Genomic DNA, 26,613 nt, shown 5'->3' with positions numbered 1-26,613 from the left:
TTAGCAGACATATCCAAAAAAATGTTGTGATGACAAGTGTCAGAGACATTATTGCCTGTGCTCTCTTCTAGAATTTTTCTGGTCTCAGGTTTCACATTTAGGTCTCTAATCCTTTGAGCTTATTTTTTGTGTATGGTGTTGAAAAGGATTCTAGTTTCGTTATTTTGCATGTTAATTATTTGGTTTCCCCATTTATTGAATAAACTCTCTTTTCCCCATTGTATATTCTTGCTTTCATTGTTATAGAATAAATTGACCATATAAGAATGGGTTTATTTCTTAGCTCTCTATTTTGTGCCACTACCATACAGTTTTGAGTACTGTAGCTTTGTAGTGTATCTTGAAATCTGGAAGTATGATATCTTCAGGTTTTTTCTTCTATCTCAGGATTTCTTTGGATCTTTGGGGTCTTTTGTGGTTTCATACAAATTTTAGCATTATTTCTTCTAGTTCTGAAAAAGTGTTGATGGTATTTTGATAAGGATTACATTGAATTACAGTTTTCAAAGTATAGATTTTTTTACTTCCTTGGTTAAGTTTATACCTAGGTATTTCATTCTTTTTGGTCCAACTGTGTGATTCTTTTCTTAATTCTCTTTCTGTTACTTCATTATTAGTGCACAGAAATGCTACTTATTTCTGGGTATTAATTTTATATTCTACAACACTATTGAGTTCATGTACTACTACTAGTTTTTTTGCTGCATCTCCAAAATTTTAGATCATTGTGTTTTCATTTTCATTTGTTTTCAAGTTTTTTGATTTAACCTAGGAAATAAAAGACCTTTACTCTGAAAACTATAAGACACTGATAAAATAAATTCATAATGACACAATGGAAAGATATTTTATAGTCAAGGACTAGAAGAATTAATATTAAAATGCCCACATTACCCAAAGCAATCTACAGGTTCAATAGAATTCCTTAAAATACCAAGAGCATTTGGGGCACCTGGGTACCTTAGTTGGTTAAGCAATTAACTCTTGATTTTGATCTTGATCACTCAGATCATGATTTCAGGGTCCTGAGATGGAGCTCTGCATTAGGCTCCAAACTGAGCCTGAGCCTACTTAGGATTCTCTCTCTCTCTCTCTCTCATTCTACTCCTCTCCCTCCTGCTCATGCTTGCACTCCCCCAGCACAGCAAAATAAATAAATAAATGATATATAAATAAATATATAAATATATAAATATATTTATATATAAGTAATATATAAATATAAATATATATACACCAACAATATATTTCACAGAACTGGAAAAACTTCACCTAAGTCTCAAAAATACTTTCTTTTTCTAATCCTAAAGGAAACCCTGATAAATGAGGATTGATCTTTCATAGAGATAAGATTTTAATGTAGATATGTGTTTAACTGTTCGAAGATTTTTTTTTCCAGTAGATTTTGACAAAGGTGAAGCTAAAGAATTTATGTTATATTTTAGGCTGAAATATATTTTCTTTCATTAATTTTAGTTTCATTTTCAGGGTGACCGTGGACTTCCTGGTTTTCCTGGGCTTCATGGAATGCCAGGATTAAAGGTTGAAAAAAAGTCTAGTCTTTTAATATTCACTAATTTTGCATTTTATTTGAAATTAGAAGTCCTTTATGTTACAAATGTGTTATAAGTAAATGCTCAAATATGAAGTATAATAAAGTAAATGATTGGATTGCTACCATAGTTACATAAAGCTTTTTACAAATTTTCTTTAAAATTTCCAGTAACAAATTTTATGGTACTTAAACACTGACAAGTATGTTTTAATATATGGAAATTCTTTTAATTCTAAGCCCTGTACTTTAGGCCCTGTGAAAGTTCCAGCTATCCTTATTTTTCCTGTTTTTCTTCATAAAGCCTCAAATGTAGGGCTTTTGTAAATAAAATTTAAATTATTTTATTCCTATTTTATTTCATGTTGGCCATTAAACCTTGTTTATAATTGGTGTTTATTTCCTTTAAACTTAAAGAGACATTTTTGTATTTCTCTAAAAGTCAATTATTTTAAGTCCAGTTACTGGACATACAGTGTTATATTGGTTTCAGGTGCACAATACAGTGATTCAGCAATTCTATACCTCATTACTTGGTTCTCATCAAAATTTTACTCTTAATTCCCTTCACCTATTTCATCCATCCCCCACCTCCCCTCTGATAGACTTTATTTTCAACGAATACCCTCAGTTAAAGTTCTTTTTTTTTTCAACAAGAACATTTTTTACTTGAAGCATAATTCAGAATACATGGTTTGAAAAGGTGTATATAAAACATGAGAAATAGAATACACATGTTCTTCAGGTACACACAGAATTCCCTGGTTAAATCACATAAAAAGAGACATAACAAATACTGGAATTGAAATAAAGATTTTAAAAAATAAATAAAAATAAAATTCAGTGTTTGTATTTTCTCTTTTAGGGTGAAATGGGCCCCAAAGGAGATAAAGGATCAACTGGATTTTATGGCAAAAAGGGAAGTATGAGTTATAAAACAAAATATCCATATGGAACTTTGAATGTCATGGAAGTAGAAAACTCATGTTTCAGTCCCAGCTGACTCACCATTATAGCAATTAGCTTTGTTTACCTTTCTCAGGAAATTTATTTAGAGTAAAGAAAATAGAGAATAATACCTGGTATGTGGTATTTGATAAGAAAGCATCATGTTATTGATCATTCTGATTTTTTAAAGTATTTGTAGAGAGAGATTCCTTGGGAGGAAGTGGGAGCTGCTTGACATCATGTCCATGGAGAATCACTGTTCTGGGCCTTCTAATTTCTTCACATTGTAGGAAGATTATATCTTCTCTGCCTTTTAATTTTGCCAAGATGTGGTTTCTGTGTTTAGACATTTGTAATAATCCTGCATTCACCATTTTTTTTTTTAATGTCTTTGTGTTGGCTGGCCTGGTAAAATAATGTTTTGCCAGGAGTTGTAGAGCCAACACTAGCTGTCGTTTCATGAATTCTGTCACTACATAAAGATGTTGACTTACTTTTTAACAGAAGTTTGAGTTGGAATTTTTAAATCCTTGTTGTACTTCCTCTAGGAATGGTATCTGGGGCATTCCCAATCGTCCAGCTATCATCATAGGCTAGCCTACAAAACTCGCTAGCAAAACTAGGCTGTCCAGAAACTCTAGTGAAAGAATTGTTTACCTTTATACCAAGAAAGTTGAGAAACCATCAAGATCCGCATGTGTGTGCCCAAGCCAACTTCAAAGAATTTGTGCTGTGAGACCTAAAGTCTTAGGAATTTGCCTAAAATGGAAAAACATGTCAACAGGGCCCATGGTGGTTCCATGTGTGCTAAATATGCCCATACCAAGGTCAAGCATGCTTTCTTTATTGAGCAGAAAATCACTGTGGAAGTGTCAAAGGCACAAACACAGATTCAGAAAGCTAAACAAACAAACAAAAAATGAAGCTCTTTTTGAGTAATAAAAACAAAAATTTAAATTATTGCATGGATTGTTTTCTAAGTGTTTGTTTTTAATATAGGGTGCAAAAGGTGAAAAAGGGAATGCTGGTTTTCCTGGCCTTCCTGGACGTGCTGTGAGTTTGACAGAAGAAGCTTTTGAGTATTTTACACTAAATAAAAATTATCTTGTACTGTCTTCTTTTAGAAAGAAAAAGTAGTACAAAAATGTATTATAATATCTGTATTTATTTTTTAGGGTGAACCAGGAAGACATGGAAAGGATGGATTAATGGGTAGTCCTGGTTACAAGGTATTTACATAAAAAACTCAAAAGATTTCTGTAACTTGTGAGTGAACATTAGAAAAATGTACTGATATATGACTTTTTTTTTTTTTTACAATATGACAATGGCATAAAATAATGAGCTGAAAGTTGTTTTACTGTAATTTAAAAATGGTAGTGAAGTTCTTTTGAGTCTATTGAGAATTCTTAGGTGTTAGAAATAAAATCCCTGGATATCAGAAGTTTGAACTTCTTTGCTAAGTCATTCAAATGGATTTGTTTGGTGGGTTAGAAGAAGAGGTACCATGCTCTTATCTCCCAATAAGGGAGGGACATGGGTGGGAGGTAGGGGGACTTCATCCTTAACCTCAACAACTTCTTTATTACTTGTGTGGTGGTATTAGTATGAGAGAATTAGAGCAAGAGGAACTGCAAGGTGCCTGTCATTCACACCCCTAAAAAACTCAAAAGGCACATGCCCTTATGATGATCGGTTTGCACCTCATATTCTTACTGAGAGAAACTTTTTTCACTAATTATCAAGTAGAAATGGACTTCCTCTGTTGTAGCTTGTTAAATAAATGGGTATCAATCCTATGAATATATTGTCAGTCTATCTGGAATGTGCCAGCAGCCCACGTAATTGTTCTGCTGTAAGTTTTTTGAATACCTAAGGAGAGGATTTGTGTAATACATCAACCAGTGAGGTCACTTGGTCAAAATTTGATTTAGAGATGTCATCATGTTCCTAGGGATCACATTGAATGTGTAGGTCATTTGTGGTAGTGTGAATATTTTAACAATAAAAAATGTTCCAATCCATAAACCTAGGGATTAGGGGTGGCTTTTCATTTATCTGAGTCTTCATTAATTTCTTTCATCAGTGTTTTTTAGTTTTTAGTGTATAAGTCTTTCTCTTCCTTGGTTTAGTTTATTTCAAAGTATTTTATTATTTTGATGCTATTAGAAATATGTTTGCTTTCTTAATTTCTGTTTTGTATAGTTTGCTGTTAGAGTATAAAAATGCAACTGATTTTCATATGTTGATTTTGTATCCTGCAACATTGCTGAATTTATTATTTTTGACAGTTTTTTGATGGAGTTCTTAGGTTTTTCCATATGTGAGATCATGTCATCTACAGAGACAATTTTACTTCTTTTACAATTTGGATGTTATTTATTTCTTTTTCTTACCTAATTTATCTGGCTAGTACTTCTAGTACTTTGTTGAAAAGAAGTGGCAAGACAGGGCATCTTTGTCTTGTTCTTGATCTGAAAGGAAAAGCTTTCAGTTTTCATCATTAAATATGTTCACTTTGGGTTTTTCATATATATCTATATACACACACGTGTGTGTTTGATCTTTATTGTGTTGTGTTTAATCCCTTCTATGCCTAGTTTTTGAGAGTTTTAATCGTGAAATGACATTGAGTTTTGTTAATTTTTTATTTCTACATTTCTTGAGATGATCATATGATTTTTATCTTTTTTTCTGTTAATCTGGTATATCACATTGATTTGCATATACTGCCATCTTTGCATCTCAGGGATAAACCCCATTTGATTGTGGTGGATGATCCTTTCAATGTACTGTTAAATTCAGTTAGATACTATTTGTTCAGGACTTTTACATGTATGTTCATCAAGGATGTTGGCCTGTAGTTTTCTTTCCTTGTGGTGTTTTATTTGGCTCTAGTATCAGGCTAATATTAGCTTCATAAAATGATTTGGTGACTGTTCCCTTTTTTATTTTTTGAAAGATTTTAAGGACCCATATCAATTCTTTAAACGGTTAGTGGAATTTACCTGTGAATTCTGCCTGTCCTGGGACTTTCTTTATTCTAGGAAATTTTTGATTACTGATTCAGTGTCCTTACTTGTTATTGATCTGTTTAGGCTTTCTCTTTCATCTTAATTCAGTCTTGTTAGGTTTTACGTTTCTAGGAATTTATCCGTTTCTTCTAGTTTGTCCAATTTGTTGGCATATAATTATTCATAATGGTCCCTTGTGTTTTTTTTTTTTTTATTTCGGTGGCATCGCATCAATTGTAATGTCTCTTCTTTTGTTTCTGATTTTATTAGAGTCTTACTTTTTTTCCTTAGTTAAGCTAAGGATTTGTCCATACTTTAGATCTTTAAAAAAAAATCCAAAATTTTTTAGATCAACTCTAGCTTTAATTATTTTTTCTTTTGTTTTTATATTCTGTATGTCATTTATTCTTGTTCTAATATTAATTATATCCTTCCTCCACCTAATTTTGGGCTTAGTTTTTCTTTTCCTAATTTTTGCCCCCCTTTTTATTGAAAAATAAAAAAGATTTTTAAAAAATTTATTTGAGAGAGAGAGAGAGACAAAGAGAGCACACGTGAGGGGGGAGAGGCAGAGAGAGAAGGAGAAGCAGTCTCACCACTGAGCAAGGAGCCCTACACAGAGCTTGATCCCAGGATCCTGGGATCATGACCTGAGCCCAATGCAGGTGCTTAACTGACTTTGCCACCCAGGCACTTCTAGTTTATTTCCCTTTTTGATATTAATCTGGGTAGCATGTTTGCATGGACATACCTATAAGTGTAAACCTTACTTTACTTTTTAACAACTTTATTCATAAATGAGCCACACATTATACAGTTTACCTATTTAATTTATTGTATACATAATTCAGTGGTTTTGAGTATATTTACATAGTTATTCAATAATCACTGATCAGATCTATGTTTGAAAATACTTTCTTGCCATCTTTGGGTTGCTTTTTCACTTACTGTACCTTTGATAAGAAAAGTTTTTAATCTAGATGAAGTCCAACTTCTTAAATTCTTTTGTGGTTCATGCCTTTTGTGTCATATTTATGAATATTTACCTAACTTAAGGTTATAAGATTTTCTCTTGTCTTTTCTTCTAAAAGAGAAAAAAAGTCAATTTTTCTAAATACTTACATTTAGAACATTATATTTTCTAAAACTTTATCATCTTAGCCATCAATTTAGGCCTATAATCCATTTTTGATGATTTTAATTTCCATGTATGGCATGAGGAAAAAGTCGATTGATTTTTTTCCATTAATACACCCAATTCTTTCAGGATCATTTATTAAGAAGACTATCATTTCCCACCAAATTATATGAGCATTTTTGCCGAATAAGATTTCACCGATACATGTGAAACTATTTTTGGACTCTTGATTCTGTACCAGTAATCTATCTCCATCCTTTTGTAAACAATGCACTGTCTTGATTATCATAGCTGTAAAGTCTTGAAATCTGACAGTGTATCTAAATTTGTTTTTCATTTTAAAATTGTAATGAATATACTAAGTGTAGCAAATCCCCTATAAGCATAAATGTCAGCTTGAAAAATTTTACAGAGAAGCCTCCCGAGTTTTATTAAGTATACTTTTTAGTTGGTAATAATTTTAGATTTATAGGAAAGTTGCAGATACAGTATACAGAGTTCCTTTACACACTTTATCCAGTTTCTCCTGATGTTAACATATTACTATGGCACATTTGTCGAAACTAAGAAATCAGTAGCAATACACTGTTGTAAATTGAACTCCATACTGTTTTTGGATTTTATTAGTTTAACAGGACTGTCCTTTTTCTGTTCTGTGACCTAATTGAGGATACCACATAGCATTATTTTGTTATGCCTCCTTAGTTTCTTATAATCTATGATAATTTCATTCTTTTCTTGTTTTTCATGACTTTCACAGTTTTAAAGAGCTTTGGTTAGGTATTTTGTAGAATGTCACTTGGTGTGGGTTTTTCTGATGTTTTCCTCATGATTAGGCTGGAATTACAGGTTTGGGTTTTTTGTTTTTGTTTTTGTTTTTTCGTTTTTTTGTTTGCTTGTTTGTTTGGTGGGGAGGGAAGGATAACACAAAGGTGAAGTGCCCATCTCATCATATCAGATTATATACTATCCATATGACTAATCACTGATTATATTAAATTTTATGATTTGGTTATGGTAATATTTGTCATGTTTCTTCACTGTGAAGTTACTGCTTTTTTCTTTGCACATTTTTTTTGGAATTGAGTTACCAAGTTCAGCTTCTATTCAAGATGGGGCAGAAGGGCTGAGATTAAGCTTAAACTTTTAGACAGGAGAGTATATACATATCTTTACATTTATTTGAGGAGAGTTATGGTCAATGAATCTTCCAATCCATGAATATGGTATAATGTTCCACTAATAGTTTTTCTTTATCTCAGCAATGTTTTGTAGTTTTCAGTGTACAGATCTTTTATGTCTGCTGTAAAATTCATACCCCAATATTATGTTTTTTAAAAATACTCTTGTGAAGATATTTTTAAGGGTTTTTTAATTTTTTTTACTAACCTGTGAAAATAGAACTAGTTTAGTTTGGGGCACCTGGGTGGCTCAGTGGGTTAAGCTTCTGTCTTTGGCTCAGGTCATGATCTCAGGGTCCTGGGATTGAGGTCTGAATCTGGCTCTCTGCTCAGCGGGAAGCCTGCTTCCCCCTCTCTCTCTGCCTGCCTCTCTGCCACTTGTGATCTCTCTCTTTCTGTCATATAAATTTTTAAAAAACCTAAAAAAAAAAAAAAAGAACTAGTTTGGTTTATCATATATCCTGCAGTATTGCTAGACTCACTTATTGATTCCTGCAACTTTCTTTGTAAATTCCCTAGATTTTTCTGCATAGATCATATTATTTAGAGATAAAGTCTGTTTTCTTCTTCTATATAATCGATATGACTTAAATTTATTGTAATAATTTTATTGCACTGTACAGGCCCTCCAGTACAATCTCAAATAGAAGTAGTGACATTTCTTGCCTTGTTTCTAATCATAGGTAGTCTTTTACCCGTAACTGTTAGTTGAAACTCCTTCATTATGTTGGGAAATTCCTTTTTATTTGTAGTTTCTTGAGAGTTTTTCTCTTTAATTATGATTAGGTGTTGAATTTATAAAAAAATTTCAGCATTTCTTGATTTATATTGTTTTCCTCTTTTATTTAATATGTTGTATAACATTGACTTTTTATACACTAATCATGATTACACTAATCATGCTTTATTCAGATAAATGCCAATTAGCCATTTATATTACTCTTTTTATATACTGCTAGATTCAATTGAAAATATTTTATTAAGGACTTTTGTTTCTGTGTTCACAAGAGATAATGGTCAGTAGTTCTCTCGTGATTTTTTGTGTATGTGTGTGGCTTTTGTATCAAGGTAATACTAGCTTTTCTTTTCTGAAAGAGTTTGTGTAGATTGGTCTCATTTTTTCCTTGTTTGGTAGAATTTACCGGTGAAACCATTTGGACTTCAGTTTTGTAAGTGTAAGGAAAATTCTAATTACTATTTAAATTCTTTTACTAAGTTTTGGGCTCTTTAGTGTTTCTCTTTCTTCTTGAGTACATTTTGGTAATTTGTGCTTTTGCAGGGATTTATTCATTTCCTTTCATTTTCAGTTTGTTGGCATATTTTATTTATAACATTGCATTTTTCTTGTCCTTTTAAAATTATTAATTTATTTTATTGCTTTAAAATTTAATTTCCAATGTAGTTAACATACAGGGTTATATTAATTTTAGGTATACAGTATAGTGATTCAACAATTTATCTATTACTCAGTGCTCACTGAATAATGTACATATGAATTGTGTACTCTTTAGTCCTCTTTACTTAGCTCACCCATCCCCCCCAAGCACCTCTCCTCTGGTAACCATCAGTTTGTTCTCTATTGTTAAGAGTCTGTTTCTTGGTTTGTCTCTCCCTTTTCTTTTTTTGTTTTTGTTTTTATTTTGTTTCTTAAATTCCACATATGAATGAAATCATGTAGTATTTGTACTTTTCTGACGATTTCACTTAGCATTATACTCTCTGGCTCCATCCATGTTGTTGCAAATGGCAAGATTTCATTTTTTGGCTGAATAATAATCAGTTGTGTATATATATGCCACATCTTTATCCATTTATCTATTGATGGGCACTTGGGCTGCTTTCATAATTTAGCTATTGTAAATAGTGTTGCAATAAACAGAGGGGTGCATGTATCCCTTTGAATTAGTGTTTTTGTATTCTTGGGGTAAATACCTAGTAGTGAAATTATGGATCATACGATAGTTCCATTTCTAACTTATTGAGGAACCTCCATACTGTTTTCCACAGTGGCTGTCCCAGTTTGCACTCCCACCAAAAGTGCAAAAGTATTCCTTTTTATGCACTTCCTCTCCAACATTTGTTTCTTGTGTTTCATTATTTTAGCCACTCTGACAAGTGTGAGGAGATATCTAATTGTAGTTTTGATTTGCATTCCCTGATGATAAATGATGATGAGCATCTTTTCATGGGTATGTTGGCTATCTGTATGTCTTCTTTGGAAAATTTCTGTTCATGTCTTCTGCCCATATTTTAAGTTGGATTATTTGTTCTTTGGTTGTTGAGTTGTATAAATTCTTTATTTTGTATACTAATCTTTTATCAGAGATGTCATTTGCAAATACATTCTCCCATTCGGAAGGTTATCTTTTAGTTTTGTTGATTGTTTCCTTCGCTGTGCAGAAGCTTTTTAGTTTGATATGGTCCCAATCATTTATTTTTGCTTTTGTTTCCCTTGCTTCAGGAAACATATCTAGGTAAAAGTTGTCATGGCTAATGTGGGAGAAATTACTGCCTGTGCTCTCTTCTAGGATTTTTATAGTTTCCGGTGTCACAGTTAAGTTCTTAATCCATTTTGAATTTATCTTTGTGTTTGGTGTATGCCAGCAGTCCAGTTTTCTTTTTTTTTCATGTCCAGTTTTCCCAACACCATTTGTTGAAAAGATTGTCTTTTTCCCATTGGCTATTCTTTACTGTTTTGTCAAAGATTAATTGACCATATACATGTGGGTTTATTTCTGGGTTTTCTGTTCTATTACATTGATCTCTTGCCTATTTTTATGCTGTATTCTTGTCTTTTTAATGTACCATTTTTAATGTTTTTCATTTTTGATTTTCTATATTACATAATAATCATTTATTATTGGTGGTTACAATTGAATTCATGCACCAGAGCGTTTCTCCTTCTCTTCTCCATTATCATCTGGGCCTGATATTCTTTGTGTTGAAAAGCTTCTTGATAGCTTTTATTTCTTACATGGAAATTGGTTGGCTGAAGCAGTCTGTCTCTCACGGGGCCAATAATAGTATACTTCATTTTCTTAGGAAATCAGTCATTTCATCTACATTTTTCAAATACAGAATTGTGCAAATTCCTTTCATTTTTTTAAAGACTTTATTTATTTATTTGATAGAGAGTGGGAGAGTAAGTGAAAGCACAAGCAGGGGGGAGTTGCCTAGGGAGAGGGAGAAGCAGGCTCCCCACTGAGCGGGGAGCCGGATGCAGGGCTCCATCCCAGGATCCTGGGATCATGCCCTGATCGGATGGCAGAGCTGAGCCACTCAGGTGCCAGTCCTTTTTTGTTTTTTTAAAAAAAGTTTTCTTGGTTTCAGTGATTATTCTCCCTTTGTTGTTTCTTAGACTATTTATGCTTTTGCTTTCTACTTTTTTTTTTTTTTTGATTATAAATGAGGTTCTGGCTTCTCTATTATGTTCTTTTTGTTTTTCCCCCAAAGATCCAATATTGTAAGTTAATTATTAACTTTATTTTTTTTTTCCATTTCTGGGTTTTGTTCTGTTTTTATTTTTGTACTATTTACTTCCTTTTTTCTCACATTTTTCTAGATTTTACAATTGGGAAGTGAATTCATTTATTTTCATTGCATTACTATTTTTTTTTTAGTATTTAAATTATATATATTTTTAAATTATTGCTTCAATTGTGTCACCTTGATTTTAATGTGCAATGTTTTCAAACTATTACTTTTCAGAAATTCTGTAATTTTTTATTATATTTTTCTTTTTCCTAGAAATTGTTTGAAAGTTTAAAAAAATTTAGGTTGAAAATCCTTTTATTTTGATTCTGTTGTCAATTTCTGGCTTTATTATACTGTATCAGAAAATATTATTTGTATAATTTATTACTTATTTATTTATTTTTAATTTTAATTAACATATAATGTATTGTTTGCCCCAAGGGTATAGGTCTGTGAATTGTCAGGGTTACACATTTCACAACACTCACCATAGCACATATCTTCTCCTATGTCCATTACCCAGCCACCCTATCCCTCCTCCTCCCCCCACCCGGCAACTCTCCATTTGTTTCCTGAAATTAAGAGTCTTTTATGGTTTGTCTCCCACCTGATCCCATCTTGTTTCATTTCTTAATGGGATTTGTTGAAATTCTTTCTTATACTTATTATATGTTCAACTGTCAGAAATGTTTCCTGTCATATAAGAAGGTAAATTTCTATTTTGAGAATGTGAAACTCAGTATATTTGTAAAATTTTCTTATTGAATGTCTTCTTTAAATATTCTATATACTTAATTTTTGTTTTGTTTTACCTATCTTGTCATTTTCATCTATGCTTCTTCTATCCTCTGTTTCATGAATGTGGTTTTAATTTGTTGCATGGATATTCATAACTATTACATCTTCATTTTGAATTGTGGCTTTTGACATTATCAACTATCACTTTTTTGTCTTCCCTAATAATTTTTAGTTGGAAGTTTGCCTTGCCTTATTTAGAAGAATTGCATTTCTTCATTTTGATTATTCTTATTTGCTTGCTAAACCTTTGCACATTTTTCTGTTGTTTGCTTTTTCAATAATTTTTAGTTGTTTCTTTTATCTGAGGCATAGAGTTGGTCTTTGCTTTTAAAAGCAATCTGAATTTTTTTCCTTTTAAGAGATTGAGTCTGTTTTTATTCACTAATAGGTTTGGTCTTACATTTATCATAATGCTTATGTTATAATTTTGTTATATTACTATGTGCATTATGTTCTATTTACTATGCTTTTTTATTTTTTTTTCCTCATTGTGGTCAGTTTTTAATGTCTTTCTACTTTTTCTTTCTTTAGGACTAACGAAAGTTTGTTTTTCCAGTGCTCTTTTTCCTTCCAGTTTTATTGAAGTAATTGACATACAGCCCTGTATAAATTTAAGGTGTACATTGTAATGATTTGACCTACTTTTATTGTGAAATGATTACCACAAAACTCTAGTTAACATCCATCATCTCATATAGGTCCAAAATTTTTTTTCTTGTTATGAGAACTCAGGATCTCTAGTCTCTCAGCAACTTTCAAATACACAGTACAGCGGTGTTAACTACTAAGGGTCTTTATACAAATACCTCTAGTAATCTGTACAAATACAGTTTAGAATTCCTTTAGCAACCCTTTGCCTCCCTTAGACATATGCTTTGCATTGCCAACTTCAAATGATACTTTATCATTTCTGTGTCAGTTAATGAATTTATTCTATTTCCTTTCCTTCCTCCTTTTCTTCTTGTTTGTTTAATGCTATTACTTCTACTTTGTCAGATTATGTAATATTTATAAACTATTTTCTACACTTTCTCCACCTTTGTTTCAAATTTGCAATTAAGTATGGTGTTTCTCATCAGCCCCTTTAACCAATAATTCCTAGCCATCATTTTGGTTTATGAAACTTCTTCTATTGTGTATTGCTTAGGAAGTGTTTTTGAATACAGTATTCTCTGAATTCTTGTGTTTAGCATGTTTTTTTGTTCTTGCTACTTGAATGACAATTTGGCTTCACTGTCTTGTTGCTGTCATTATAGCATTAAGACTTCTTGTCTTGTCACTGTTTTTCTTTGAATTTCTTTGAGATGTTGCTGTAGGGCTCTCATATGTGCTGCTGATGTCAACCTGATTGTCTTTCCTTTGTAAGTGGCTTTGTCTTTTTGTATGGAAGCCTGGAGAGTTAAAGCAGAACAAAACAAAAACCTTTCTGTGGGAAGTCTAAGAGCATAACTTATGTCTCAGATTTAAGAATTCCACTTATCCCAGAATCCTTTGAATAAGTAGATTCAAGGCTTATTGTAATTCTGGAGTATTATCTTGGATTATAGTTTTTAAAATAAATATATATTTTAAAAATTTTTATTGATTTATTTTAGAGAGAGAAAAAACATGAGTGGAACGGGCAGAAGGAGAGGGGGAGAGAATTTCCATGCTGAGCACAATGCCTGATGCTGGACTTGATCTCATAACCCTGAGATCACTGAGCCGAAATCAAGAGCTGGCTGCTTAACTGACTGAGCCACTCAGGCGCCCCTTGGAATATAGTTATAAATAGGAGCACTGAGTGTGGCACATAAACAATGAATGTTGGAACACTGAAAAAAAAATAAAATTAAATAAAAATAAATAAATGAATAAATAAGAAGTTCTGTTACATTGTTTGAATTTATATGTGAGGACTCTAATTTTAGATCTGTTACAACTTCTTTGACTGTCTTCTACCACTTCTCTGATCCTTTTTATCTTTTTAAAAATGTCATTTTTATTGGCTATGTTTAGTTTTTTTTCTCAGTAGCTTTAAAAATTTAAAGTTAAATATTTTCTCCCTTAGTTTCTAGTAATTTAATTGTAATATATGAGATTATTTTGTATTTTCAATTTATTTCCTGGATTCTTATTTTTATATCATCCTTGTTTACATCTAAAACTGCTTGTTTAATATTAATCCAGGTTATGACAATTTTTGCAGTTTTTTTTTTTCCTGCTTCATGTTTGTTTTTGTGTGAGGGAAATTTACTGAAATGTTTGGATTTTCATTTTATGTTTTTCATTTAGTAGTTTTGTTTGGATATTGTCTGCAAATTTTCTCAATTTGAAATGTTTTGTATGTATTTAGACCTCTACTAATAGGAGTATAAAAGTTGGAGTGGCTTACTAGGCTTCTAATTTCTTGAGCATCTCCTTTTAATGTATAGTGAAGTTTGATGTTTATTTAATGGAATTATTTGTTGGGATGGGTTAACTATGTCTTCTCTTCAGAGGTGGAGAAATGAGAAGTACAGTGTGTGCATATATGATTTCTGTGGCACATTTAAGAGTAGATGTCCAGCAAATAGTTAAATCCTGATAAGGAGCCCTGTCTCATTTAGAGAGAAGAAGGAATGGGAGAGGAGTGGGAGAGTGAACAGAACTGGAAAGGATTATCTTACGTTGTAGGAGGGATACCTATTTTTGTTAAAAACAAAAGTGGGGGGAGAGGGAGCCACCTGGGTGCCTCAGACCTTTAAGCGTCTGCCTCGGGCTTAAATCAGGATCCCAGGGTCCTGCAAGGTACAGAGCCTGCTTCTCCCTCTGCCTGCTGCTCCCCTTACTTGTGCTGTCATGGACATGATCTCTCTCTCTCTGCCAAATAAATAAAATCTTCGAAGACAGAGAGAAAGGTTACAAAAAAAAAGAGTGGGTGGATGAAAATTCAGGTGAGTGTGTTGGTTTGGTGACAAGATGGTTGACTTCCGTTCTCTCTTATGAAGTTGTCACCAGTTGAGAGACAGGAAAGAGACAGGGAAGAGGTAGTTTTTGTTGATTGGAGAACCTCTTATTTAGCTGTGTGGAAAATGTGGCCCAGAGGAGATTAAGGAACTAGAGAAGATGCGTTGATGTCTCACTGAAGCTGAAAGTTACAGTCTGGGTGACTGTAGTACTGTAGTACTGTAGTACTTCCCCCTCCTGAGGCTATACTTCAAAGCCTAAGTGTGGGTCTGAGGAAGCTTTCAGTTTGATTTACTGAATATTGAGGTTTGCCTAGGCAAGTGTGGCAGATAACAGTGAGGTAGAGGGATAAGAATTCCAGTTAGCAGTTAAAATACTGTAAAATGGTGTTTAAACTGGGTGCGACGAGAAGTGAACACAGGACAGGACACATGATAGCAAGAGACATAATTTATTGGATACTTACTACAGGCCTGGCTCTTTTCCCAGCGCTTTATATGCATTCTCACATTAAATCTCGTAAGTCACTGAACTATAAGTAAAAAAAAAAAAAAATTATCCTTTTACAGATGAAGAAACTAAGGAATGGAGAAAATTAATAGCTTGTCCAAGATCACATAGACATAATTTAATAACCAATGAAAATTTCTTTCACTAAATTGTTGAAAAATCAGGTTACGCCCAAATAATCTTTCTCAATTATAAAACATGATGATGAAACTATTGACTCTACTGTTTTTATGACATTTTAAAATATTAAAATATTAACTGTATTTTTTACTCATTTTTTTACTCATTTAACAATAAAATAATCTCCTCAAAATTAAATTATGTTTTAATGGTCACCCTCCTGACTTTGAGGGTTGCTATGGCCACAAATTAAATTACTCTTCGTTCTTTAATTTCTTGCGGGTAAGTACCAGAGACCATAGCATGAAAGGAAATACACATGCAATGCAAGTTTTACATGTCTGTTTTTGGTTAAATTTCCTTCTTAAAAATAGCTGCTTTTTGTGGAGTAAATCATCTTTGACATTAGCTGTAGAAACTGGATTTAGAAATAATGTTTACCGTACCATTTTTTTCAATTCTTTTATATCAAAAAAGAAATTAATAATAGGGTAGCAAAATGATAAATTAGAGCCGGGGGCATGCTGTGTGCTTTTATCTACCAGCCAAACAAATATATATGCACCAGGTTCTCCAGACCATGAAAGCAATCAAATAATCAGATTAGGTTCTGATCATAATACTGAATTTCACAGGTTGTGTATTGCATTTAATTATTTTATGGAAAATGACCCAAAAAAAAACCATTCTTCATTTCCCTGTGAAACATTATTCAGGCTATCAAGAGGACACTTTGAGGTAGAATCTTTTCATAACCAGTGTGCATAATTTTACAACAGCAAATGCTGTCGCCTTATCTGTCAGTGTTTTTCCCCATTTCCTTTATCCCCTTGAAATTAAACATTTAAGAATAAACAACCCATTCCTCCTTCCTTGATATGTTTTAGTGTTTAATGAAGAAGGGGACATATAACCTTATATATAGTTTTACATTCTGTTCAGCGTTACTGTAAGTATTCTAGGTAATGAAAAAAAAATACAAAGCAAAAAAGATATTTCTTGCCTTTAAAGAATGTGCGTGTCAGGAAAATAGCACCTATATTAACAAGATACCTGTTGAATAGCTTGACCATCCTAAAACTCGGTGCCAAGTGTGAAGCTAAATATACAGTGTCATTGTAGAGAGGTGTTGGTAAGAACAGAAAAGATGTGTAAGCATCTGGAGATCTGGGCTAGAGCAGTGGTCCCAAAGTCTACTGTATCAGCACTTTTCAGGAACCCATTGGAAATGCTAATTCCTAGCATCTGCCCCATACCTGTTGGATCAGAAACTCTGGAGTGGAGTCCACAATTTGCAGTCTAACAAATTCTCCCAAAGATTCTGATGCAGCTAGTATAAGAACTACTGCTGTAGATGATAAAGACTAGATATTTTATTCATATTATTATGTATCATCATGTCCATAAAGTAGGAATAAAAATAAATCCTCAAATAATTTGGGGACTTTGTTATTGATAAACCTTGATGATGATTAGTTGCATTTTAAAAAACATCCTGCTAATTAGAAAAAAATAAGATTGGGTCATCAGAGAAGTAAATGGAGAAATTTTTACCAGGCAGAATAGTTAGGTAATCCCAGATTTATTGGGATAAATAAATACTATTTATTTATAGTAAATAGCATTTACTATACTATTTGACGATTGCCCTCCTCCCTTTATATATATAAGAGCTAAACTGCAGATTTGCTTGCAAGTCACATATGACAGTACCCGGAGGTATGGGAAGGTCAGTGACCTGAGGACTTACAGATATGCCATGGTCCTCAGATCGTCAGAATCAGCTGGACAGCTGTTAAAGCCAAATGCTGGGCTCCACCATTTGGTGTGTCTGATTCATTAGGTCTGCAGGAAAGCCTGAAATTTTGCCCTTTGAAGTTCACACATGAACTGAAGCTGAGCTGGCTGATGTGGGGGCTGTCCAAGAGCACCAATGGCTTGGGTGAATCCTCCTGACTGTTAACATGAATGTTAAGTTTAGGTATAGTCATTGCAGTGTTTCCCTGTTGTGTTAGGTCCTGACATATCCCTTCAATTTTTCAGACTTTTTGACCTAGAGCTTTTAGACTTAGTGAATCCTACATATATCTTTGTTTCTCTTTGGTGTTTTCATAAGCTTTTCTGTAGAACCATTGGGCCAGCAGCACCTCCCAATTTGGTTAACTTACAGGAAAACATTGTGTTTTGCTCCCTCTGTTGTCCGCTGTCAGCTTGTCAGCAAGTGTTTGTAAATAAAATTGGACCAGATGAACTATTTGGCTTGAGTTGGTATTTCACTGTCCTTATGAAATGCAAGAATTCATGAAAGTGGGAGAGTCTGTGTTTCCATAATGTGATATGGTTGAATTTTTTTTTCCCAAGTGTTGATTATGTTAGCCAGGTTTTATTGGTTCTTCCTTCTGTGATTTCTTTTCTACAATTTTGGGAAATTCATTGGAATATGAAACTGTGGAAAACCACGTTGGCATGTGCATCAGTACGTGTATTCTGAGACTCTTTCACCCTTAGACTGATTTCAACCCAGGCATTTGAAGTATTTACAAGAAAAATGCTTTTTGCTTTGCTTTCTTTATCTCAAGTAGAATGAAGTGTTTTTTCTGGTATGAAACAAAATGTGGCATCATTGCAGAGAACATGGTTATGATGCAACACTTTGCTGAATAGAAAACAAAATCATGGCTCCTGATGACTAGAAGGCTTCAAAAAGCATAGAGGGTGTGTCTGTGTGTTTAAGAGGCTTCTTTCCACCCCTGCCCTTTATGACACTGCCTCTGGTAGTTTAAAGCTGTACTGACCTGTCAATATTACACATTTTAGGAATAAACTCCACTTATATTTATTGTAAAGTGGTATCAGATACTGTTATATACACTGGCAATTTGGGGAAAGTTTTGAGGATGCGAAAGGGTGGATAGAAAATAAGATGCTTAAATCATTTAAGCATAGGATTTTAAAGGCATATAACTAAAAACTATGCTAGTCATTATAGTCACCTAAAAATAAACATGTTAGTGTTAATTTTAACTAGGTGGATACTAACTTAAAGTTTCAAATAATTTCAAGTAATAACTTATAAGTAACTCCATTTTTTTTTAAAGATCTTATTATTTTATCTATCAGAGAGGGGGGGGGGAGAGAGCAAGCACAGGCAGACAGAATGGCAGGCAGAGGCAGAGGGAGAAGCAGGCTCCCCGCCAAGCAAGGAGCCCGATGTGGGACTCGATCCCAGGACGCTGGGATCATGACCTGAGCTGAAGGCAGCTGCTTAACCAACTGAGCCACCCAGGCGTCCCTAAGTAACTCCATTTTTAATGAAAACTTTATTTTGGTTTTAAAACGTAACTGTTGGGAGGCAAGGTCAAATTAGAATGATTAGTTCAAATAGATCCAGAAGAATGATCCAATCCAGTGGCTCCATTCCAACAGAATGATCAACTTTAAAGTAAAAAGTTAAATAAAAATAAATATGGAAGGATTGATATAAACCTTGGTCACATTTACCTTGGCAATAAATGTAATGTCCTACTCTCATGAGTGTATAGTATCAGAGTTATTTTATAAATTAACTCCATTATCTGCTGCCATAATAGGTTGGATATTTATATAGTCACTTCATGAATTTCATAATGAGTTATCTAATGTCAGGAAGGGTTAAAATCAGTAATACAGAAGGAATTTTAAAATTTCATATCTATTTTTATAATCTGGTTTTATTTTTTATTTCTCTTATTGAGTATTAGAAGGCTTTCACATTCTAGATACTAATTTGCTAACCCTTTGTTATTACATGCAAGTTTATTATTCTACTCTGTGGTCTGTCTTTAGACTTTTGATATATCTTTTGATAAGCCATTATGTTTTTAGTGCAGTCAGATAATCAAAATTTATTATGGTTTGTTTTATTACATTTTACTTTAAAAATTCTTCTCTGCCCCCAGCTTATAAATATAATTTCTTCTGTTTCCTTCAAAAGTATTTAAAATTCTACTTTTCATACCTTGGTATTATTTCCTCTGCGTGTGCATGTGTTTGATTATTCAGTTTTAATTTTTTAAAATGATATTTAAAATGATATTTAAAAATTAAATTAAAATTAATTAAAAAATTAAAATTTAATTAAAAAAATAAAAAATAAATATCATTTAATTTTTTAAATGGTATTTAATAATCCAAGTACCATTTGTTGCAGTTTTGATTCCTTTCCAGATACTGAACTTATTAAAAGCAGTTTTGGACTCCCTTTTCTGTTCCAGTGATCTTCTCTCTCTCCCTGGGGTGGTGCTATAAATTCTTAACTCCCATAGCTAGATGTGTGTTCAGGAACAAATTCATTTCACCGTTTTGGTCTTCTCCTAAATTGTCTTGGCCATTTGGTAATTTCTCCTTCTACTTAAATCCTATAATAATTTTGCCACATTACAACAAATATTTTCTTGGGATTTCTTTTGAAATTGCATTAAATTTTGATTAATTTGGAGACATCTAACATCTTTATGCTACAAAGACTTTATAGCTTCATGACTATGAATGAGTTCTTCTGCCCATAAATAGGATATATATCTCCTTTTATTTAGGCCTTTTACCTAACTTGTTAATAGAATCTATAATTATACCTAAAAAATCCTGTACACTTACTAGTATTTTTCTTTGATATTAAGTAAATGATAAAATAGCAAACAAAATTTTGAATATTTACTTTTTATTGAAGTATGGTTGGCATACGGTGTTACATTTTTTTGTTAAAGTGCTGTAGATAATCTCAGGCATACAACATAGTGATTCGACAATTCTATATGTTATGCTGTACTCATAAGTATAGTGGCCACATAACATTATTAATAATAATAATGTAGAAGTAATGTTTATGTTGTATCTAAGGTACTTTAATACTCAGTGTTATATATCACTATTTTATAAACATGTCTGAAAATGTAATTTTCTTCTTTTTTTTTTTTTTAAATCATCAAAAGGGAGAAGCAGGACCTCCAGGTGCTCCAGGGCAGGATGGGTCCCGGGGAGAGCCTGTGAGTACCTTCTGAATTCAGCTCTAAATACTGAAATTCTTTTCCTCTCCTAAAATCCTCTATTTAAATACACCTATCAGGTAACCTGTTGTTGTTCAGTGACTTCCAGATTCACATGCTACAGCTGCTCTTTGAGGAACATTATAAGATATTGAACTATTTAACCCTTTTTTACAAAATGGGGAGAATGTCACGAGCAGAAAATTCACCAGCAGTATGAATTACAATCATGAGTACTCCTGCCCACACAAACAAATGCCGAACACAGCCTAGTCTGTTGCTGAGCCTTCAGCCAGCATCACTTTGCCACTGGCTCGTTGGGTAATATGCTCCCTGGGGTCATGTGTTCAATATAACGTGGGGTAAGGAAACATGATTGAGAAAGTGATGGATCTGAATCCTGGATATATGTGTTTTCAGCAAGTGTGCCAGATGACTCAACTTCACTTACCGTTTTCCCCACCTTTTCTTCCTACAACTCCTGGCCAACATTGGCCAAGATTGAAACACCTGCTGGTCTCATTTTATTCATCGAAGGATCTTATGGGGAATTTAAATTTAGGGGAATTTGCAGCCTGTTTTGGGGATGAGTAGGTTAAGAAGTTTGAAAATAGCCAACATATATTGCATTTTTTCATAGAGCGTTCAGGTGAGCACTCAGAATCCAAATATTGGACAAAAGACAGCGGAATCACAGAAGCTTCTTAAATGGGGTGACCTACTCATAGAATCATTCAATCAAATATTTATTGAGTTCTCATCTTGTGTATTATAATGCATTGGGACAAGTTCTCTACATAGCTACTGCCTTCATGGAGCTTATAATCTAGTTTGGAAGACTGCGGAAAAATGACGCAAATAATGACCAACCCAAAGAGGTTTATAGTAAGTGCCAAATGGGGGATTTCACATGAAATCAGAAGGCCAGGGTTTAAAGATAATTTCCTGCCACATTCCAGCTCTGCAAGCTGAGGTAAATCAGTTCACATCTCTGAAAAGCTTTCTCCTTATCTGTGAATTGTACATCCTTAACAGTACCCACTTCGCTGTGTTGTTGTGAGGCTGTCTTAGGAAACATATGGGGAAAAAAGCTATGAAAACGTTGCACAAATGCATAGAGTTCTCTGAAACACAGAAAGAGTTTAGAAAGGGAACCTTGTATCGTGGGGTGATTGGGAAATTTTTACCAAGGATCTAGGGCTTGATTGGATCATAAAAGGATGATGGGGGAAGAAAGGAAGACCAGAGGGAGAAGGAACATGAGTGAAGACACCCAGGTACGATGGTTAAGTGTGTGCTTAAGAGATAAAGAAATGATCTAAAGCAGTCCTGGGGCTGCAGTGATAGAAAGTGAAGTTGGGAAGGTGGGATAGGATTGTGACACAGCAGTCCTCGACTGAATTCAGGGAGGAAACTCTCTGTACTTGGCATGGAAGTGCTATGGGAAGAAAAAGAGCTAACTTGATGCAGAACCGTGCTGTAGAGGCAGTGAAGAGCTACTGGTATATTCACGATAGACTGAAAGGAGAAGAGACTGCAATCAGGACACTAACCCACTGGCTATTTGATAAAGCCTCAACAAGTATGTGATTTGGACTGGAGTGTGAGCTCCATATATCTGACTCATAATTTTTATGATTAAGGAAGAATTCTGAGACCTGGTAACTGGATCTGAGACCGGGTATGTTTGTTTATGCTCTTATTTCTAGAGACTATAAGATGTGTGCACGTAAGCACATGGGCGTGCAGGTACATGAGCATGGGGGGAGGCGGGGGAGGGAAGACAGCTGAGAGAATGAGAAACATGAAAAGAAAGAGAAGAGGGAAATAGCGGACAGCTGAAATGAAAACCAGGTTATAATTTGAGCTGGTTATATTATAAATCTTGGTGAGTCAGTTATTTGGAATTTGTGGCTCATTTTCCCACAGAAACAATGTTAGAAAAAGCCGACTGACCAGCAAGTCTACATGAACCATAATGTGACAGGAACAGCATATATTTACTTGAAAAATAATACTGTTGCTATCCTGTTAATGAAACCAAATAGAATAAAGAGGGAATTAGGAGCGCTCGAGGGGCCGTGTTCCTCTCCCAAGGCTGCCTGTTCCTCACGGCAGCCAGAAGGAGAGGCTGATGTGTTTTCTTCTGCCCTGCCTGCCCCCACTTTACTCAAGATTGACCTCTGTATAGAACTTTCTCACTAGTATAAATTTCCATCTCAGGCCCTCCTGATTTCAGACTTGACTCTCTCTGTTCCCTTGCAACATTCACCGCATTCCCAGAATGCATAAGGCATTGAGTTTAGCGAGAGGGACTGGACATGGAGGCTTACACCCTCGCAGTGGAGAGAGACAGTGAAAAGATAAAGAAGCAAAAGCTAAATCACAGAGTTCTAAAAAAGGCAAGCAATAGTGGGGGTATTTAGAATATGATCTCTTCTAAACCAATCAGGTAGAAAACCGGGAGTTACCAAGAGAAACTCTGCAGACTCTTTCCTACTCCATCCCACCGATCAAGGAAGGCAAGAATGGTCCCTTGCCCTTTCTGGCCCTCTGTCTCTCTTTCCTGCCAGCCGCTGGAGAGGAAGCCAAGTTTCCTATGTCAGAAGACATACTCTCTTAGGAAAGCAGTTAATAGATTGAGCATCTAAAATTGGCCCACATTATCTGGATAGAATTCTTATGGTCTGTATTCTTTTATAGTGAAGAACGGAATTGAGAATGATTCTCTTCTTTTGGCCATTAATGAAAACTTTGGTCTTTACCATGTGTAGATAAAGCTTTGGTCTTTACCATGTGTAGATAAGGCTTTGGTCTTTACCATGTGTAGATAAAGCTTTGGAAACAGGAAAAAAAATGAAAGTTTTTGTATTTGGTGATGCAAAGAAATGAATACTCTTCCATTATGTGTGGATACTGCGTATAAGTATTTATAATGAATGATTTGGCCTCACTAAAAAGGACATGTTCACTTGTTTGTTCCATAATGTGGCAGCCAAGAAAATTAATGGAGCTTAAGTTGGAAGGACAGAAGCTCTTAGAAAAATGCTTTAAAGCTAATTAAACACAGCTTATAGCAGCTGGTTGATGACTCATCCCTGTAAGCAGATTGGTAAATATGAACACTAATGCCTGGAATGCAAATTGAGGACAAAGACTCTATTTCCTTGGGGAAGGGTTATATTGTCTAAAGTACTATTATATTCTAATGGCTACACCTTGAATTTTAGTATTGGTCATTCCTAGTAGGAATTTAGCCCCAATGGTGATTTATTTTCGAAGTGGCGAATTACATAAAACTAACTTCCATCCAGGTGACTGTAGACTCCTTTCTAACACATGCTGGACTTATGATGATTGGTTTCAAGCCTGTAATGCTCTGTTGATGGATTATATAATCTTGTCACTAACTCAGCAAACATTTACAGAGTGTCCACATTCTGTCAGACATGATCCTACTCCAGGAGAATGTGGAGATTAATTTGTCACGGCCATGTCCTGAAGCAGTCACACAAGCCAGGAGATGACAGCATAGTACAAATGTTAGGTAGGCACAGGGGGTCTTGGAGAAGATGTGTACAACACTAAATGCACTCGGGACTATCACTGAGCCTGATTCATTCTTCTTTTCTTCTCAGTAATAACCTTATTGAACTATAGTATACTGTATGGTTCACTTGTTTAAAGTGTATAGAGATACTTTCCTAAACAAGGTACTCTCTTGGCCATATTCTGGAAGATAAATCGGAGTTGGCTGGTTGTCTGGCCTGGCAAGGCAGGAACCTGGAGTATGTTCCCAAATGTCGAAGTAAAAACAAAGTCATGATATTTTAGAAAAAGCTGACTCGAGTTCAGGCTGCTTAAGAGACACAGAAGGAATAGGGTAGAAATATGTGATGAAGTTGTGGGTGTAGATAGCAGCCGGTCTGTGCCGCTCGAACTTAAATCCAAGAATAGTGGGACCTTTTCAAAGGTTGCAATTAGATGAGTGAGTTGATCAGATTCAGAAAGTTGGAAAAAGATCACTCTGATCGTAGAATAGAAAATGGATAAAGGTGAGCCAAGGTAGAGGACAGAGCCTGGCAGAGTTCTAGCTGAGTTCTGCCCCCTACAGTTGCAACCAGGATGGGACGGATGGGAGAGGGGGCAGGGCGAGTGGGACTGATCTGAAATGAACTGAAGCAGGACCAGCAGAGCTTGAGGATTGTTTGGATGTGGCACTTAAGATGAAAAAGGTTGATTTTCAATAGTCCTACTGCATGGACGATGACACAGACAACCAGGCAATAAACAGGAAAGAGAGTAAGAAGCATTAGTTTTGCCTGGGGAGGTGACCCTAAGGTATTTTCAAATGGAACCTATCTAGATAATAACAGAAGCATTTAAATAGGCGGCCTATGCTTTGGGCAATGAACAAAGGATAGACACAGCTAATGAAATTCTAATAAGAAATAGTGGGTCAGATTCTAAGGACATTTTAGCATTTTGCAAATACTGTGGGTAGTAGGTTGAAAAATACTACCCTCCCCCACGCTAGGTCATCAGACCCTAATGCCTGCAACCTGTAAATGTTATCTCATATGAATAAAGGGTCTTTGCAGATGTGATTATGATATTGTGATGAAGAAATTATTCTGGGTTATCTGAGGAGGGGGGCTGATCCCAGTTGAAAGGCCCTAAAAGCTGAACTGAAGTTTCTCAGAGGCATCCCTGAGAACATGGCGGCTGCTACTGGAGCAACATGGCCCCAAGTCAAGGAGTGCTGGCAGCTCCAAGATGGGAGACAGGGTATGGATTCTCCCCTAGAGTTTCTGTGGGGAGTGCAGTGCTATCAAGACCCGGACTTCAGACTTCTAGCCTCCAGAACCTTGAGAAAATAAAATGGCATTGTTTTAAACAACCAGGTTTGTGGTGAAATTTTTTTTTAACAACTGTCACAGGAAACTAGTACACTGAGGCTTTAATCTAGTGATATTTTATTTAGCAATGGACCCATGTAAAAAGGCCATGGAAGCACATACTGATATCTCGCAAACACTAGGCAGCACCTGTATTGATTAAACATATTTGGGATTAAAGCAAGTCAGCAAGTTTAAGTGACAATTTGGTTAAAAGAAAGGCTCTTCAGCCACCCCTATTTTCTGATTCATAAATTTTGTTAACCTCTCCTGTGTTTTTAAAAACTTACTTCATCTACTTCTTATTTTTCTGCATTTTTGCATCATTCTGCTTAGTAAATTTTAGCCCATATGTCTTCTCTGTAGTCTTCATTGTCTTGCAAAGTTGGAACAGATTTAATGTCTGATACTAAATATATTATGTATATAAACTGTATAAAATGTATACATACCTAAGCATAGTTTAAAATGAGATACTTGATAAATGTGTATGTATAATAAATAATCTACATGGTAAACATATGGTTTAATCCTGTTTTGGATCACTTTGCTTATTTTTTCTCCAAGGTGGTTTTTGATATCTGTTATGTTCCATTTTTACTTATCAGTACTTTATTTTCTTCCCTAATTGTACCATTGTTTTGTAATCCATTATAAAACAAACAAACAAACAAGGGGGTGGATTTGGAGTGTTTTACAGTGTTTCTTTTTTTAAAAAAGATCTTAAGCTTGTAAGACTACATTTTCAGTTTTGTACCAAGGAATAAAGAACAGTCTGATTGCTTCAAGGAATCCTTAGTTGTTGGAAGTGTGTTTTCTGAACTTCTCACCAATAACTTTGCTTTTATCTTGGGCAGTTGAGGCAGGTGGGGTAACAGGGCAGCCGCACACTAGAATTCACCAGCAGTTGAAAAACGAAAACTGGAACATTCATGTTTGACCAAATGAGTTTGTAGATCAAATTATGTTGACCCACTACTTCGCCATAACCAGTTGTTGCTGGCCAAACTATCTGCAGTTTCCATGTT

General features: G+C 34.4%; 1 protein-coding gene across 4 annotated transcripts in view; it reads left to right on the top strand.

Annotated features, from left to right (window-relative positions):
* COL21A1 (collagen type XXI alpha 1 chain) overlaps positions 1-26,613 on the top strand; it is a 254,886-nt gene that overhangs the window by 190,880 nt on the left and 37,393 nt on the right. For all 4 annotated transcript variants that reach the window (XM_013045877.2, XM_013045878.2, XM_004772401.3 and 1 more), the window contains 5 exons: positions 1,489-1,542; positions 2,418-2,471; positions 3,500-3,553; positions 3,676-3,729; positions 20,634-20,687. In XM_013045877.2, coding sequence (XP_012901331.1) covers positions 1,489-1,542; positions 2,418-2,471; positions 3,500-3,553; positions 3,676-3,729; positions 20,634-20,687 — 270 coding nt within the window. The remainder of the gene's footprint in view (positions 1-1,488; positions 1,543-2,417; positions 2,472-3,499; positions 3,554-3,675; positions 3,730-20,633; positions 20,688-26,613) is intronic.

Source organism: Mustela putorius, unplaced genomic scaffold (assembly GCF_011764305.1).
Source record: "Mustela putorius furo isolate JIRA1106 unplaced genomic scaffold, ASM1176430v1.1 tig00003983_pilon_pilon_pilon, whole genome shotgun sequence".
NCBI classification, from domain to species: domain Eukaryota; kingdom Metazoa; phylum Chordata; class Mammalia; order Carnivora; family Mustelidae; genus Mustela; species Mustela putorius.
This window is presented reverse-complemented; position numbering and strand designations above follow the sequence as displayed.